Source organism: Dendrobium catenatum, unplaced genomic scaffold, assembly GCF_001605985.2.
Source record: "Dendrobium catenatum unplaced genomic scaffold, ASM160598v2 fragScaff_scaffold_621, whole genome shotgun sequence".
In the NCBI taxonomy this organism is placed as follows: Eukaryota; Viridiplantae; Streptophyta; class Magnoliopsida; order Asparagales; family Orchidaceae; genus Dendrobium; species Dendrobium catenatum.
In genome coordinates this window covers 30,821,065-30,837,678 of record NW_021319083.1, presented here as the reverse complement: position 1 = coordinate 30,837,678, position 16,614 = coordinate 30,821,065, and the positions used below count along the sequence as shown (strand labels likewise).

General features: G+C 32.7%; 1 protein-coding gene across 10 annotated transcripts in view; it reads left to right on the top strand.

Moving 5' to 3' along the window:
- LOC110096400 (ubiquitin thioesterase otubain-like) overlaps positions 1 to 10,883 on the top strand; it is a 45,432-nt gene extending 34,549 nt beyond the window's left edge. For 2 of the 10 annotated variants that reach the window (XM_028695310.1, XM_028695309.1), the window contains exon 12: positions 3,109 to 3,401. In XM_028695310.1, the coding sequence (XP_028551143.1) occupies positions 3,109 to 3,269 (161 nt within the window). In that variant the 3' untranslated portion in view covers positions 3,270 to 3,401. The other 8 variants (XR_003700899.1, XM_028695317.1, XM_028695314.1 and 5 more) reach the window with 8 other exon arrangements.
- The last annotated feature ends 5,731 nt before the right edge of the window (positions 10,884 to 16,614 follow it).

Genomic DNA, 16,614 nt, shown 5'->3' with positions numbered 1-16,614 from the left:
TAGTAGATTTTCCCGCAATTGACATGAAATAAATTGAATTGTGAAAGCTTATTATTTCAAGAGAGCGCACACATTTGAGAGTTGAACAAAGAGAGATATTAGGAAAGTATCATGCTTGGATTACTCTATAATTAGAGAAAAAAATTATTAGAAAAAAAAAAGAAACAAACAATTTACTATTAAAAATGTTCTCGAAGTTTGTCTAAGAAGAATCACATGGTCCCAAGTGGAATATTGAAGGGTAGCAAATCTCTCTTATTGGGAAACATTCTTTAGAGATGAGTGGTTTAAAAGCATCATGAGTGAAAATTTTAAGAGAGGTTCCTAAGAGACATTCCCAAGACTACTCTTGAGGGCAAATTATTCGGTGTGGTTATGTCCGGTCTCCAATAAGTGCAACACATATATCATCCACGTGTAATTTTTTTAAAACAAATATTTTTATTTTATGTCTTGTCAGCTCGCCCGACCCAACATACCCGATAAATTTGAATGACGGAAAGGATGTGAAATGGGGCGTTTTAAATTTCACCCGGCATTTTTACTTTGCCCAACATTTTTTCGATGTTCATCTTCTCTCCTTCCGTTCAATTCTCCAAAAGTTGCTTTGAGGGTTATTCGACATTCTCCAGGACGTAACCGGTTTGTAGAACCTCGTCGTCTTTGTCCTATATAAAGGTACGTTTTTGTTGCGCTTTTATTTCTTTTTTACTGCGTATTACTATATTTCGATTTTCTTCTCTATTTTTCAGGGGTTTAATGTGTACTAACACATTCTTTAGATAAATTTTTGTTTTCAAAGATTTAAATAGTTATTCTCATGGTATAGGATTTTTTTTTCAGTATTTCAAAATGATTTCTATGTCACTTGTTTTAATTGCACTTTTAGTGCGCATTTGTTGCGCTTTTACTGTGTTTTTTATGCGCTTTTACACTGAGTTATTTCTATTTTATTGCAAATATCTATTTATTCCCATCCTGTTACTTCTCGTTGCTACGTTTCAACCTTTAAAAGTATTTGTGACTCGTTTTGCGAAATAATTTTCAAAGATGTTGAGGACTCTTTGAGGTCTCTTGACATTCATCAGTTCTTAATGTTTCCACCATTCCAGCAAAATATAACTTTTATATATGAGTTGCTAAAATGTTGAGATAGCTCTAATGAAGGCTTTTTAATAAAATGTCATTTGCTCAAATTTACCACTGATGAGGTGGCTCTTCTGATAGGTCTGAAAAAAAAAATACTCAATTTTTATGTTTCCATATAGTCTATTCAATTAATATAATCAAATAATGCTCACAGGATTGCCAAACAGAGGTGTTGAGATCATATGGCTGAACAAGCCACTTATTGGGGTTTTATTTACTGAAATTAAAGCTGAGATGATAGAACTAAATAGATCAACTGATCAAGTAACTATGTTAAAAATATTTATAATGTTTCTTCTATCTAATTTATTTTTTCCTTTAAACATTCTTAAAACTCTTAGAAAACTCATTTCAATAGCTACTAATGTAGAAATATTCTAATCTATTTATTGGGCAGCGAGTATTCTAGGATTTTTAATCAATGAATTTAATTAAATTTCCACCAAGTTTGCTATGGAAAAGTCACTTGGTTACATAAATGGATTTTTTATCTCTCCCTTTGGTGAGTCCTAGTACATTCAAGTATAATTCTATAGTTATATAATCTTATTATGTTTCATAATCTAATATTACTTGACATTTTTTAATGCATGTATGATTCTTGAATCTCTTCGTTGTAAATAGACCTAAATATCCTGATTTAAGACTACGCTTTCTAAGATGGGAAGACAATACAGTTATTTTTTATTTTACAGAAAAGACACATTTTATTTGCTAGCATGAAGGAGAAACAAGTGAGTAATTATATTAGAAAATATTTCAATTGAAATTGAAGTTAAATAACATAAGCGAAATAAAAATGCAATAAAGCGCATTAAAAGTATGTACTAACATTAATTTATTTTTTTTTGCAGTTTGTTCTTGTCCTTCAGGCTGTTACTCAAGTGAAACCAGAAAATTTAAATGCTGGCTTAATTGCTATTGATAACAAACTTAATGGATCTCCTCATCAAACTCATCAATCTTCTGTTAAATCTCCTCATAGATCTCCTTATAAATTTCCAAACCAAATCCATTCATCAATTGTAAAGAAAATTAAACTCAAGACCCCTAAAGCCCATGGAAAACCCCTCCCTCATACAACCCATCAAGACCCCCCACTAGCTCAAGGTGAGAGTTGAGCTAGTGTTGAAAAGAAATTTGCTGCAATCATCACAAAAGTTTGCAATACAATTCAAGAAAATCTGGGCAACAGGATTGATAAACTTGAAGAAAACTTAGAAGAACTTGAAGAAAATGTCGATTCTCTTCAATATAAATTCATCTATCATTGGATGAATTGTAAATTAGATCTTGAAAGAACTCCATCTACCTCATACTCTACTAATCGATCAGTACATAAACCCCTTACCAAAACTGTTCCAACGTAATGTTCCAACCAAGCCAGAGCAAGCCCACCCAACGACAAAAGAAGGACGCCCCCACCCCCCCCCCCCCCTTCCACCAAGACTTTCAAACAAGAAATTATTTGTGTTGATAAAATTAAAGTCTTCCCTCGTCCTACAAACACTTCAATGGAATATGAAGGAAATAAATTCCTTAGTCCAGAAAAACAATTATTTATGGATGAATGTTTTAAAAGGTTCTGTTATAAGTAAGTCCTTTTAGATCATTAATATATGCACTTTTAATGCACTTTTACTGTATTTTTACTATGTTTTTACTGGGTTTTTGTTGCGCTTTTATTGCGCTTTTATTGCGCTTTTGATGCGCTTTTATTTGCAAGGATAACCCTTTTTTTACATCTGGCAACATTGAAATTGCAAGAGCTGATATTAATGATCTGCTGGCAAATCAATGTTTAGGGGACCATCATGTTGATGCATTTGCTTTTCTTTTATCTAAGAAGAGTAGTAAAATGAGAGATAAATTTCAAAGCTACTTATACATCTCTCCATTGTACATGATTAGTATAAATCTTATTTATAATATATTAATCACTTTTATTTTCTTAGACAGTTGACTTATTGCAGGTATACAAGGATTACAAACAAGAATTCTATATTTTCATCCAACACATCAATCATAATTCGATTAAAGAAAGTAATGTTATCGTTCAACCCATTATCTTCAATAAGCATTGGATCCTTATTATAGGCAGGTTGAAAGAAAAAGTTTGAAAATTATATGATTCCTTACCCAATTCAGAACACAAGAATATATATTATGTAATTGTTATTTCAAGCTCGATATAATTATATGCAACTTATTTTTTCAATATGACAACAAATGTTATTAAAATTGTTTAGTTTTTTCAGATAAAATTTCTGCATGAAGACACGCTGGTTCTTTTACAAGCGATATAACAAGTTGGAATTTACAAACTGTCCGTGAAATTCCAACTCAGTAAAACAGCATTGACTGCTATTTGTCTGCAAATATATGGAGAAAACCATTCTTCGAAAGAAAATAGACTGGGCATCTTACAAAGAGTAGAAAAAATATATGTCAAAGTTTAACGCAGAATTTACATATGAACTTTTTCGTACAACGATCAAGAAGAATTGTAAATTCTGATAATTTTGTAATGTCAATGTCAATTATAACTTCTGTAAATTTGAGTTGTTTAATGTTAACTATATATTTTGTGTTATATTAACATAGGTCAATTGTATATTTTTAGTTGATGTTTATGATAAATAGCTATAAAGGCAAAGTAAAAGAAGATTAAAGCACAATAAAAGTGCAGTAAAATAGCAGTCGAACAAAATATAATAGAATTTTTTATACTAATAAATAAATGATACTCGTGTGTCTACAATACAAAATCTTTTATTGTTTATTGCGCTTTTATTGCGTTTTTACTGTATTTTTATTATGCTTTTATTGCACTTTTATGTCAATTATTCTATTTAACTTCAATTTCAATTAAAATACATTTTAATATAATTACTCATCTGCTTCTCCTTCATGCTAGCAAATAAAATGTTTGTCTTTTTTGCAGAATAAAAAATATATGTATTGCCTTCCCATCTTAAAAAGTGTGGTCTTAAATCAGGGTATTTATGTTTATTTAGAGCAAAGTGTTCTAAGAATCATATCTGCATTAGAAAATGTCAAGTAATATTAGATTAGGAAATATAATAAAATTTTATAATTATAAAATTAGACTTGAATGTATTAGGATTCACTGACATGAGAGGTAAAAATCCATTTATGTAATCAAGTGGCTTTTTGATAGCAGACTTGGTGACAATTTTTTTAAATTTGTTGATTAAAAATTCTCGAATATTCGCTACCCAATTATTATATGAGAATTCTTCTACATTATTAACTATTAAAATGAGACTTCTTGGGGTTTTAAGATTGTTTAATGGAAAAAATAAATTAGATAGTAAAAACATTATAAATATTTTTAACATATTTGCTTGATCAGTTGATCTATTTAGTTCTGTCATCTCAGCTTTAAGTTCAACAGATAAAACCACAATAAGTGGCTTGTTCTGCCATATGATCTCAGCACCTATGTTTGACAATCCTGTTAGCTTTATTTGATTATATTAATTGAATAGATTATATGAAGACAAACATTGAGTAATTTTTTTTTTTTTAAAACAAGTCAGAAGAGTCAGCTCATATGTGGTAAATTTGAGTAAATGATCTTTTATTAAGAAGCCTTCATTAGAGTTATCGCAGCATTTTAGCAACTCAAATATATGAGGTATATTTTGCTGGAATGGTGAAAACATTAAGAACTGATGAATGTTAAGAGACCTCAAAGAGTCCTCAACATCTTTGGAAATTATTTCGTGAAACAAGTTGCAAATACTTCTAAAGGTTAAAACGTAGCAACGAGAAGTAACAGGACGGGCATCTGCAATAAAATAGAAATAATTCAGTGTAAAAGCGCATCAAAAGCGCAACAAAAGAGTAATTAAAACAGGTGGCATAAAAATCTTTTAAAAATACATAAAAAACACTATACCCTGAGAATAACTATTGAAATCTTTGAAAAGAAAATTTTACCTAAACAATGTGGTAGCACACATTAAACCTTTGAAAAAATAACAAAAAAAATCAAAATATAGTAATACGCAGTGAAAGCGCAATAAAAGCGCAACAAAAAAGTACCTTTATATAGGACAAAGACGACGAGGTTGTGCAAACCGGTTACGTCCTGGAGAATGTTGAATAACCCTCAAAACAACTTCTGGAGAACTGAATGGAAGGAGAGACGATGAACAGTGAAAAAAATGTTGGGCAAAGTAAAAATGCTGAGTGAAAATTAAAACGCCCCATTTCACGTTCTTTCAGTCATTCAAATTTATCGGGTATGTCGGGTCAGACAGGTTGACAAGACATAAAATAAAGATATTTGTTTTAAAAAAATTACATGTGTATCATTCTTATTGGAGACTGGATCGGTTTCCACACTGAATAATTTGCCCTTGCTAAGATGGTGCTGCTAGGTTATAACTTGAATGTAGGGTGGAGAATGTATCTTGGATTTAACCAATCTTAGTAATTGTAGATAGAATAATATTATTTAATGTCTTTTTTTTTTGTTAAATGAGGACTGTTATGTCCTTACTAGCTAAGGACACCACTAGTGCCTACTACTGAGGCATTTCTTGTTGTCTTTTAGCACTTCTTGAGAAGTTTAAGAGATTAAAAATATGATACCATCATTTTAATTTTAATCAATGTAAATAAAAATTCATTTAAAGATGACTATTTGTGTGTATCCTACAAGAATTTCAATAGTAGATCTAATTTAGATCCATTATTAAAAAAATGCTTAGATCTTGCATAAAACTTGGTGCATGTTTGAATTGGAAACATATGAGATTAAATTGAGGACCATTAGAACTTTAATGTTAGTAAACTTATTATTGAGCTGAACGTCTTGACTTGAGGAACTCATCAACACCATATCAAAAGTGTTTCAATATGAGTTTGAATAAGCTTAGATTAAGCATTTGAAATATAATTGGAAACTTTAGAATTTTAGAGTACTAATTGGATGATTAAACAATCTCCATATCTTGTACACTTATATTCAAATCGATTGTCTTGAGTAATTGAATCTAATGAGTCCAAGAAAGCTTAGTTCTGACATCAATAAGGTGCTTGAGTGCATAAATAATGATTTATAATCAAGGGAATCATACATGTCATTCGATGGAGTGTTTTAGATTTTAACAATATTTATGGGGCATGTTAATTTAAAATTTTATAAATAGGCTCTCACTCTATATATGAAAGGAGAGTTAAAGCTATTATTTTAGCTTGAGATTCAAGAGAGCTCAACAGCTTTAAGAATCATAGAGCTCCATCATTGAACCACCTCTTGATCATCTTCGTTGGAACAACACTTGAGTGTCATTGGAAAACCACCCCGATCATCACTGTTGGATAACCACTTGACTTCTGTCATCAGAAGCCCCCCTGACCATTATCGTTAGACAACTGCCCGATCATTATCGTATGACCATTGGTTGAATGCCGTCGTCGGACCACCACTTGACAAACATCGTCGGGCCATCACTTGACAAACATCATTGGACCACCACTTGACAAGCATATGTGGATTACCACTCGATCAACATTATGGATTATCATTGCCTGACTATGATCCTCTAGCCAGCATCACCTCGACCATGTTCCTTTAACCGCTATCTGCCGATTATTGTTCTCCAACCATCATTTCCCAATGATGTTCCTTTGATCCCTGATTGTTGTCAATCAAATACAATCCTTCGACCACCCTCGACTGACTACGATCTTTCAACCATCATCATCCGACTACGAGACTCCGACTTCTGTTGCTTGATTATGGTCATTTGACCGACTTCACTTTGCCATGATTCTCTTACCATTGTCAACCGACTGCGATCCTCTGGTCATCATTGCCTTTCATGATCTTCTGAACTCCATTGCTTGACAATAGTTCTTCGACCTTCTCTGATTGCGATCCTTCGACCAACATCGCTTGATTACAGTCCTTCAACTTTCATTACTCGACTATGGTCCTATAACCTACAATTACCATTATCACCTGGCTACATCAGCACCGTTGGCTTTCATTACCAGTTTCAATGCACGCCATTGCTTATAAGATCGATGCACGTTGTTGACATTAACTTTGACTCCTAATTTTAAAACTAGGATTTATGTTGGATTCCTCTGTCCTTGGTCTCCCCTTCTCAAATGAGTATGGTAAAAAATACTTCAAATAATCTCTTGACGATAACTCCCAACCTTATGACTTTTCAACTTTTATTATCGAATTCGTGTTGTACAACTTATATTTATTGTATTGTAATGGACATTATTTATAATCAATGACAAACACCAATGAAGTCATTTCACTTGGCCAAAACCTCGTGGTTATTCCCTTTTAGGGCTTTCCACATAACAATTTTAATATTTATTGCTTCTCTCTTATATAAGTGTGTGTTGGATCTTCATACAAAGTTAAGATGGTAACCTCTTTATCTCTATATCATCATAAATACTTTGACGTGCAATAGTTTGGAGCCATCAGTGGAAAACGATTCTTGGGCATGCGCAACCCTTGTTATGACCTAGATATAAACTCCCTAGGAAAAGTTGTAGCAGGGCATTCACCATTTTATCAATTCTAAAAGAAGCATATCAAGATTGTTAACTTAAGTACAATATTAAAGGGGCAACATCCTATGCATGATTGTATTTAGAAAACCCATCACATCTATCCTCCATCAATTTCATGAGAATGGGATCATGTTTTGGGGGCCACCTTAGTTATGACTTCAAAGGATAACATCTCCGGCATGATTGTAGTCATGCAAATCTTTTCATCTAATATTTTTATATGCATTTAACAACCATCCTTTTTAAAGCTTCTAGCAAATATGAGGAAAATTAAAAAAAAAAAAGTCTCAAATTTTACACCCTAGTCCCACTTGAATTTTTACTCATTGGGTATAAGGGTGTTAATAAATGGCCCTATTTGAAAAAATAGGGTTTCGGTTTACCCGTTTAATAAGCGGGTCGAGTTTGAGTTGGATTTTTTGAGTTGTTTATTAAATGTGGCTAGTTTTGGTTGACCTGTGAACCTGATTTTGATTTGAAAATGACTCGTTTAATATATTCTTTTCTTAAATTTTTTTACTTGTGGGTATAATCTTTTTTTTTTTCAAATATTCTAAATTTTATAAGTAATAAATTATACTTTTTAAACCAAAATGAGTTAACGGGTTGGGTTCTGATTATTCAGGTTGCTAGTGGGTCAGGTTTGAGTTGGTCTTTTTGACCCATTTATTAAATGATTCATGCTCGTGTTAGTGTTGATTGGATTTGGGTCGGATTTGGGCTCAACCTGCCAATCCATTTTGATGCCCTTAATTGGGCAATGTCACAGTCATGATGTTGAAAGATTAGTAATTATCCAAAGGCAGATAAATCTTCATGTTTGATTTGGGACATAGATTGCATTTTCCGTCTCTTAATAAATGTATAGTTGATCCTAACGGGATTTTATTCTACCTCTTCAATATATTTTAAAGTCAACAAGCTAGGCTTTGACAAATGATCCCAAATAGGTCAAACATCTTTAATGATTTTTTTTACTATTCCTACACATGTTAATGTCATCGAGCAACACTCTAATAAAGAATCTTGAATATGTTAAACATTCTTGGTGAATTTCTCTTGATGTTGCTTTACACGGGTTTACATTATCGAATAATATTTTGACAAACTACATCGGATATGTCAAACATGTTTTATGATTTATTCCGACCTCTTCCATATAGATTAACATTATCGAACAATATTTTATCAAATAATTTTGGATAGATTAAACATCATTGGTGGATATTTCTCAACCTCTTCCGTACATGTTAAAACTGTCACAAAGGTTAATATTATCGAGCAACACTCTAACAATCAATCTTGAATAATAGATTTCTCTCAACATCTTCCATACAAGTTAATATTATTGAGTAATAATGACAAATTACCTTGCTCCGGTCAAATGTTAATGATGGATTTCTCTCAACATCTTCTGACATAGGTTAAAATTTAGGATGACACATTAAACTAGCATCCCAAGGAAGACATAATATGATGCTTGATTAAATCCAATAGCGCTAATATGATGCTTGACTAAAATTATATCATTGGTGGAGCCTATCATTATTATAGCAAAATGTCAACCCAACTTATACATTAAAGAAAAAAGATACATGCATTTATATAGGCTTATTGTCCTCTGAGGAATAAGCTACAAAATATTTGATCACTATGATACAAGTCTGAGATTTCATCAGTTAGTATGGTCACTTTCAGCTATTAGATTATAAAAATTGATTAAGCTTGAAGAAACATATATTCATGTGCTATATTAGAAGTTTTATTTGAAGGCCACATACAAAATTACTGACTATATATCATATTAGTATACACTTATCACTATCATTAGAGGTTTATATAGTCCTACAACCATAAAATACTCAACATCTTCAAATAAACAGTCTCTTCTCCCATGAAATATGTTGCAGTTCTCAAGAAAGTTTTATCAGTTGCATCATATCTCAAATGATTCCAAGGACATCAAAGTATTTTTTTTTTTTGGGACATTTAGGCCATTTAATGTAAACTCACACACACAACGCATACACAAAGATTCGAACCCAAGACCTCTTAGTTGGAAGCATAAGCTCTCAATCAACAAGCCAAGGTGAGCTGTGTAAAGTAGTTACTAATACTTGCATCATTGATTTTGGAGTGTAACTTTTTACTTTTGAGAAAAAGTGCAAAAAAGGGTGTTGTTAGGCCTGAAATTTTGATTTAGCCAATGAGGATAGTCAGCACCTATTTTAAGGGAAGGGCAGATCATGTCGAAGAGACTGAAGGTCTTGATCTCCCTGAAATTTTCTTCATCCAATAAAGATAGTCAACGCCTTTTCCAAAGAAAGACTAGAGCCTTGTTGTTGAGATTGCAGTGATTTGATCGTCTTCGCAGGTTTTTAAACTCTTGTCAGACTTTTTTTTTTTTGCTTTTACTAGGGAGAATTAACGCCTTCGTCATAGGATCATGCCAAGATCTCCAACGGTTTTTAAACTTTGCACGACAATTTTTTTTGGATTTTATGAGGAGAATTGGAGTTTGCGATAAAGGATTGTGCTTTGATTGTGCCCATTGATCTTTAAACTCTTGTTGAATAGTTTTTATTGTCATTTACATGAGATAATTGGAGCTTGTGTCAAAGGACCATCACTTTTGAAGGTCTTTAAAATCTTGGCGAATAATTTTTCTCGCTATTTATATGGGAGAATTGGAGCCTTCATCAGATGATTGTGCCTGGATCTCCTTCGGGCCTTTCTACTATTGCCGAACAAATTTTCCTGTATGTTATAGAGGAGAATTGGAGCCTACGTCGATGATTGTGTCTTGATTGTTTTGAACGTTCTTTAAATTCTAGCCAAATAGCTTTTCACCTCATTTACGAGGAATAACCAGAGTCTGCGTTATAATCAAGATATCCAAGAAGGAAAACATAATTGAAAATATAATTTTTTTGAATTTTTTTTTTTAGAAATAAAAAATTGGAGTAATTAAATTTAAAAAAAAAAAAAAAAAACTTGCAAATGGATCTTGCGAAACGTTAAAAATATTTCCTCACTTTTACCGTTTCGTATTAATAGAAGCAATGATTTTGCAAAGCAAAATCTTAATATTTTGTTAAGAAATAAATTCCTTAATTTTGGCATTTTCATGTTAAGGGAATTGATGATTAAATGCACGGCCAGCCCAGCCTAATTGGAGTTCAATTTTGAGTGTGGGCAATTTTATTATAGTATTTTTTAGGTCTTTTGGATTATTTTTTTTAATGTTTTATACTTAATTTTAGCATTTTTGAAGTTTAATTTTAACATTAATTTGATGAGTTTAGAGTAAGCTTTCAAAGATCTTGACTTAAGGAAAGTTTGAAACTAGAATTGAGAAAATTTTGCTTGTTTATGGCTTAAGAGAAGTGACACTAGCGAAGGAGGCGTGTGACGCGGCGATGGATACAATACGCATGCTGCAGGAACTCGCGGCCCATGCATTACCCAAGAACTCATACTTTGGAAGGAGGAAACTCAAATATTATTCATCTCTTTTATCTCCACTATTACAAACATTGTTATCTATTTATAGATAAATGTAACAACCTATTAGGCTACACAACATAAGCAAGCACTAATCCTATATAGCCATACAAACAACTAAATGGAATTAAACTATCCATGCTTAAGTAGTTCAGCTCCAGCGTCATTCTACCGGGGTAGGAGGAACTTCAAGCTTGTAAAAAGATGTCCGGTTGGAAGCCATAAGGAGGCGAGTTTGGTTGGCTAAATCGGTCTGGGTATTTTCACCTGATGTCAAATTATTTATCAATCATAGGTGTCTAATTGTCTACCAATCTTCAATTTCTTAAGAGTAGCATAACCAGATGGAATACCCTCACAAACACTTTCAACAATCCCTGCTGCTTTGTGTCCAAAAATGTGGGGAAATAAGGTAGTCTGGTCATTAGCCTCCCAGAAGTAGAGATCAGTGTGGCCAAACGAAGCGTACTTGATCTTAATACCATTACTTTGCTTTAAGATTAGCATAAGCGTACTTGTCATTGTCATCGATTCGCAAGAATTTAGTTTGAACAAGAGATCTTGAAGCCGTCGTGGCAGCATATTTGCCCTAGACACCATTAAAGTCCTGGCCAAAGGGGCTCAAGTTTTTCCTTTGTTCAATTCTTGACAATCGTAGTTTGAGTCGTGCAACTTCTTGTAGAAGATCTTCGATTTCTACTTCTTGACGTGATCCCTGAAATGCCCATCGAGAAGGCATATTGTTATGTTATTCAAAAACAGAAATTAATTTGGAGTAGGGACAAGGCAAGAACGTCAACAATTATCTAAATACAAGTATTGGCAACAATTAACAAAAAATGACATTGTTCCGGAGCAGGGGAAAGGCAATAATGGCCATCGGAAGAACAAGAAATGTTCTTTGGCTAAGGCTCCGCGCTAGAGATGATTCTCGTTCACTGCGGAAACTTAAAAATCTGTCGATAGATAAACTCCGGGAACCAAATGAGGTTGTCATACTGCAAGAATCTACTATTCCCTGACATCATCATACTGCAAGAAGGATTTCTTAGTTCTTGCTTGCGGTTAGATGTCAGACCCAATTCGCCATCGTGGAATCTACAAGCTGGTAGAAGCCTTCCTTGGATGGGTTTCAAAATCGGACTGCAGCAGGAATCGACTTCTAATTGCTGTCTTGAAGTCCGCACACAAGAGCTACTTGCGGTTTGATGTCGGAGCCGATTCGCCACCGCGAAATCTACGGAGTAGTAGAAGTCTTTCTTGGATGAGTTTGAAAACTGGATAGCAGCAGGAATCCAGCTTCAAATTGTTGTCTTGAAGTCCACATACAAGAACAAAGAAACACACAAGGACAAAGAGAAGGTGGCTGTCGGCGTTGTGGATGAAGGATTGTATCCATCACGCTTCTTGGATGATTGGCGACTGCTGGATCGCCTTCAGAGATTCTCCACCAGGTTCTTCTCTCCAGCACTTGAGGAATTCTCAGGATACAGAGCAAGAAGAGCCTGTTGGCTCTGATACCAAATGATGTTGGCGAGGGGGGGGGGGGGGGGGGGGGGGGGTGACGTGGTGTCATATACAATGTGTGAGCTACAGGAACTTGCAACCCTTGCATAACCCAAGAACTCCTTGGGAGGGGATCACCACCTGAACTCCTTCAGGATATAGAAACCCAAGGCAAATGAGTAAAAACTCAAATATTATTCATCTCTTCTATCTCAACTATTACAAGCTTTGCTACCTATTTATAGACAAAGGTAGCAACTATTAGGTGGCACACAACATAAGCAGATACTAATCCTATGTAGCCATACAAAAAACTAAATGGAATTAAACTATCTTGAAGTTAACATGTTTAAGTGGTTCAACTCCCAAGTCAAGAAGGTTCACGCGATGTTCGAGTGATCACACCTCATATTTTTTTCAAATATGTACTTTTTTGTTGCAAAATTTTCAAAGACTATTTTCAAATGACACAAACCTAAGTATTCAAAAATAGTTGCAAGTGACATGCCATTAAAAAATTGCTTAGATCAGGCACGTATCTCAATGCATTTTGAATTGAAAACTTAATGGATTAAATTCATAACCATCTGATTTATGATTTTATTAAACTTATAATTGAATTAAATGTCTCAACTTAAGATAACCATTGACGCCAACAAAGGTCCAATCTAAGTTTGAAGCCCATGTCAAGCTTACAATTAAAGCGTAATTGAAAATTTTAGGACTCTAATTGGATGATCAAACAATATCCAAACCTTGCATGCTTATAATCGAATTGAGCGGCTCTATGAGATGAATCTAATGAGCCCAAGAAAGTTTAATTATGACATCAATGATGCGCTTAAATGTTAAAATAATGGGTTATGATTGAAAGAATTAGTGTCAATCATCTGATAGGTGTTTCGAATTTTGATGATATTTATAGTCCCCTGACTATTGTCCTTTGACAATTGTTGTCTGACTATACAGATGCCCGTTATTCATTATTAGTGCTAACTCACGCCATTGCTTAGAGGATTGATGTACATTGTCGATATTAACTTTGACTCTCGATGTTAGCCCTGGGGTTTATGTTGAATTCCTTTGTCCTTGATCTCCCATTCTTAAAGGAGTATGATCAAATACACAACAAATGATCCCTCAAAGATAACTCGTATGTTGTAGAGTGGCTTTTTTAAGTTTCACTATGGAATTCATTTTGTACATCTTTAATTTATTATAAATGACATCTTTTGTAAAAAAATGACAAATACTGGTAAAATCATTTTAGTTAGACAAGACCTCATGAATTTTCCATTTTCTGCCTTTCCACATAAAAACTTGAGTGCTTCTTTGTTTCTTTTTATCTATGCATGTGTTGGATATTAAGATAGTAAACTTTCTCTCTCTATCAATGTGTATGTTTTGGCACACAACAAATATCTTGCTAAACTCTTTAATAAGTTGGTGTTAAAAATTGGAGAAGTCATGATTTCGCAAACACAAATGGAGGGAAAGGTCTGTCTAAATTTGTTAGAATTTTGGTGAGATCGACTCAAATTCCACTAAGGGATTGTTTGGTTGGAGGAAAAGTAAAAGTATAGTAAATACTTTACTTTTTTGCTTATTACTGTTTGGTTTGGCCGTTGAGTAAAGCAAAGTAAATTCAATATGTATTCATAACTCTCTGCGTAGCTCATTTTTAGTGTAAAGAAAACCAGCTCAAAATCGAGCAAAAAAGAAATTTCGTGGTAGAGAGAGAGAGAGAGAGCAGGCGTGGAATTCCTCTTTGTTTCTTCTTCCCCTATCACTGCTCACCGCCTTGACGCACCTTCATGCTTCAGTCCTCATCACGGCATGAGAGAACATATGATGCCCCAATATCTAAATTGTAATAATTATTTTTTTTTTATTTTTTTAATAAATAACAATTAGGGTTATCTAATATCATCTATTAGTAATAATTAACAAAATAGATTATATAATTTAAAACGTCAATGTACACATTTATATTCATTCTGAAAAATCATATATAATATTAATGATCTATACAATCACATCATAATTATTTTATCATGAGTACAAAAGAAAAATAGAAAGAAACAGAACATGAATAATCCTGATCAGTTTCACATTCCTGCTCCCCTATCCTGACCTGAAATCATTTAACCACCTATAATGAGCTTAAAAGCCCAACATATAACCAAAACCTACAAATGAATTCAAAGCAAGACAAATGAGCAATATGCATGTCAACAGTTATATCATAGCACTTACATTCATATAATCATTGAATCAGTATAGAAATAGTAAAATTCACATGCAATTATAGTATAATCTATAAACAATATAATATTATAGTACGGAAGCCAGTAAACCAGTATGAGTGTCAAATCTATCAAGCAATCGTCGTATCTGTAATACCAAGTAGTATAGAAATCGTTTAAAATATCAAATCAAAACATTGATAAAGACTATCGAAATCATGTTAATGCAATAAAATCATATAAGATTGTACCCATACTATTTAAGTATTATATATCACGTGCTTAGTATATCAAATGTTTAGTATCAGTACAGTGAAAAAGTAGTACTAAATAATATTAATATCTAAATTGGTAACAATAATAAGTAGAATAATACAATAACAGTAAATCTATGCAACAATAAAAATCAGTACAATAATAATAATAATGTCTAAAAAACACATTTTTAGTAGCCACACTAAATAAGTAAGAAGTCATGGCTATTACAGTATTTTTTAATATTGTTCAATATCAATAAATTGTTGTCTCAGTAAAAAGAGCAGTCACTCTTTGCCCGTCGGCATAGTAATCATCTCTTTATAACTCTCAATCATGTATCACGCTAATCAGTAGAGGATAACACCGAACCATAATATTTAAATGAAAGTCTGTTGGCCTACCATCTTGTATAGGTCAATCAGTCTCCACTCAATGGATCATCAAGTTTTTACTTGTCTTTTATAAACACATTATTATCACATGACTATAACAATAATCTCAATCACATATTCATATTTATTTTCACTGCATTGCAACAAAAATCATACTGAGCAAAAATTCATATTTTCATAATTTAACTAAATTGCTAAATATTGTATAAAATAATTATTTTTAGACATCAAAATAAATAATTGAGTACGCAAAAAAGTTATATTTTCAAAATCTCTCGATGAAAAATCTCAAATAAATATTCAAAACATTCATAATCTCAATCTCTGTAACATACAAAAAGTTATGTGGTGAAAGTTTTACTAATACAAAATTATTCACATTTTTTTATAATGGAAACCCAAATTTGATAAAAAAAATACAAAATCTTTAAAATAAAAAATAGGGTAAATGATTTCTTACAACGAGATGAGTAAATCTCTCAATAAGCTAGACTAACGAAAATTGTTTTGTGACTAGGGCTGCAAGCGAACCAAGCGTTCGACGAGCTACTCGATGCTCAGTTCGAGTAAAGCTCGTTTGTGATCGTTTAACTAACTAAACAAACAAACTTGAACAACATTTTAAATACTCGATCCTTAAATAAACAAGCTTGAACACTAATGTGTTCGGTTCATTTATGTTCACGAACAACATCATTTGTTGTTCATAAACAAGCTTGACATTAAGCTCAATAAAAAGCTTGATAAAAGCTGGAATGGAGAGAAATGCAACAGGTAAACTTCATTTAAGAATATATTCACATAGATTAATCATATTTTCATTTTAAATAGACAACATTTTTTATCATAAATTTAATTTTCTGAACAATAGATATTTCACATTTATCTATGTTTGTTAGATTGCTTGTTTAAGATGTTCATGAACAAATTTAATGTTTGTTTGTTGAATAGATTGTTTGTTAAATATGTTCATGAACATAGCT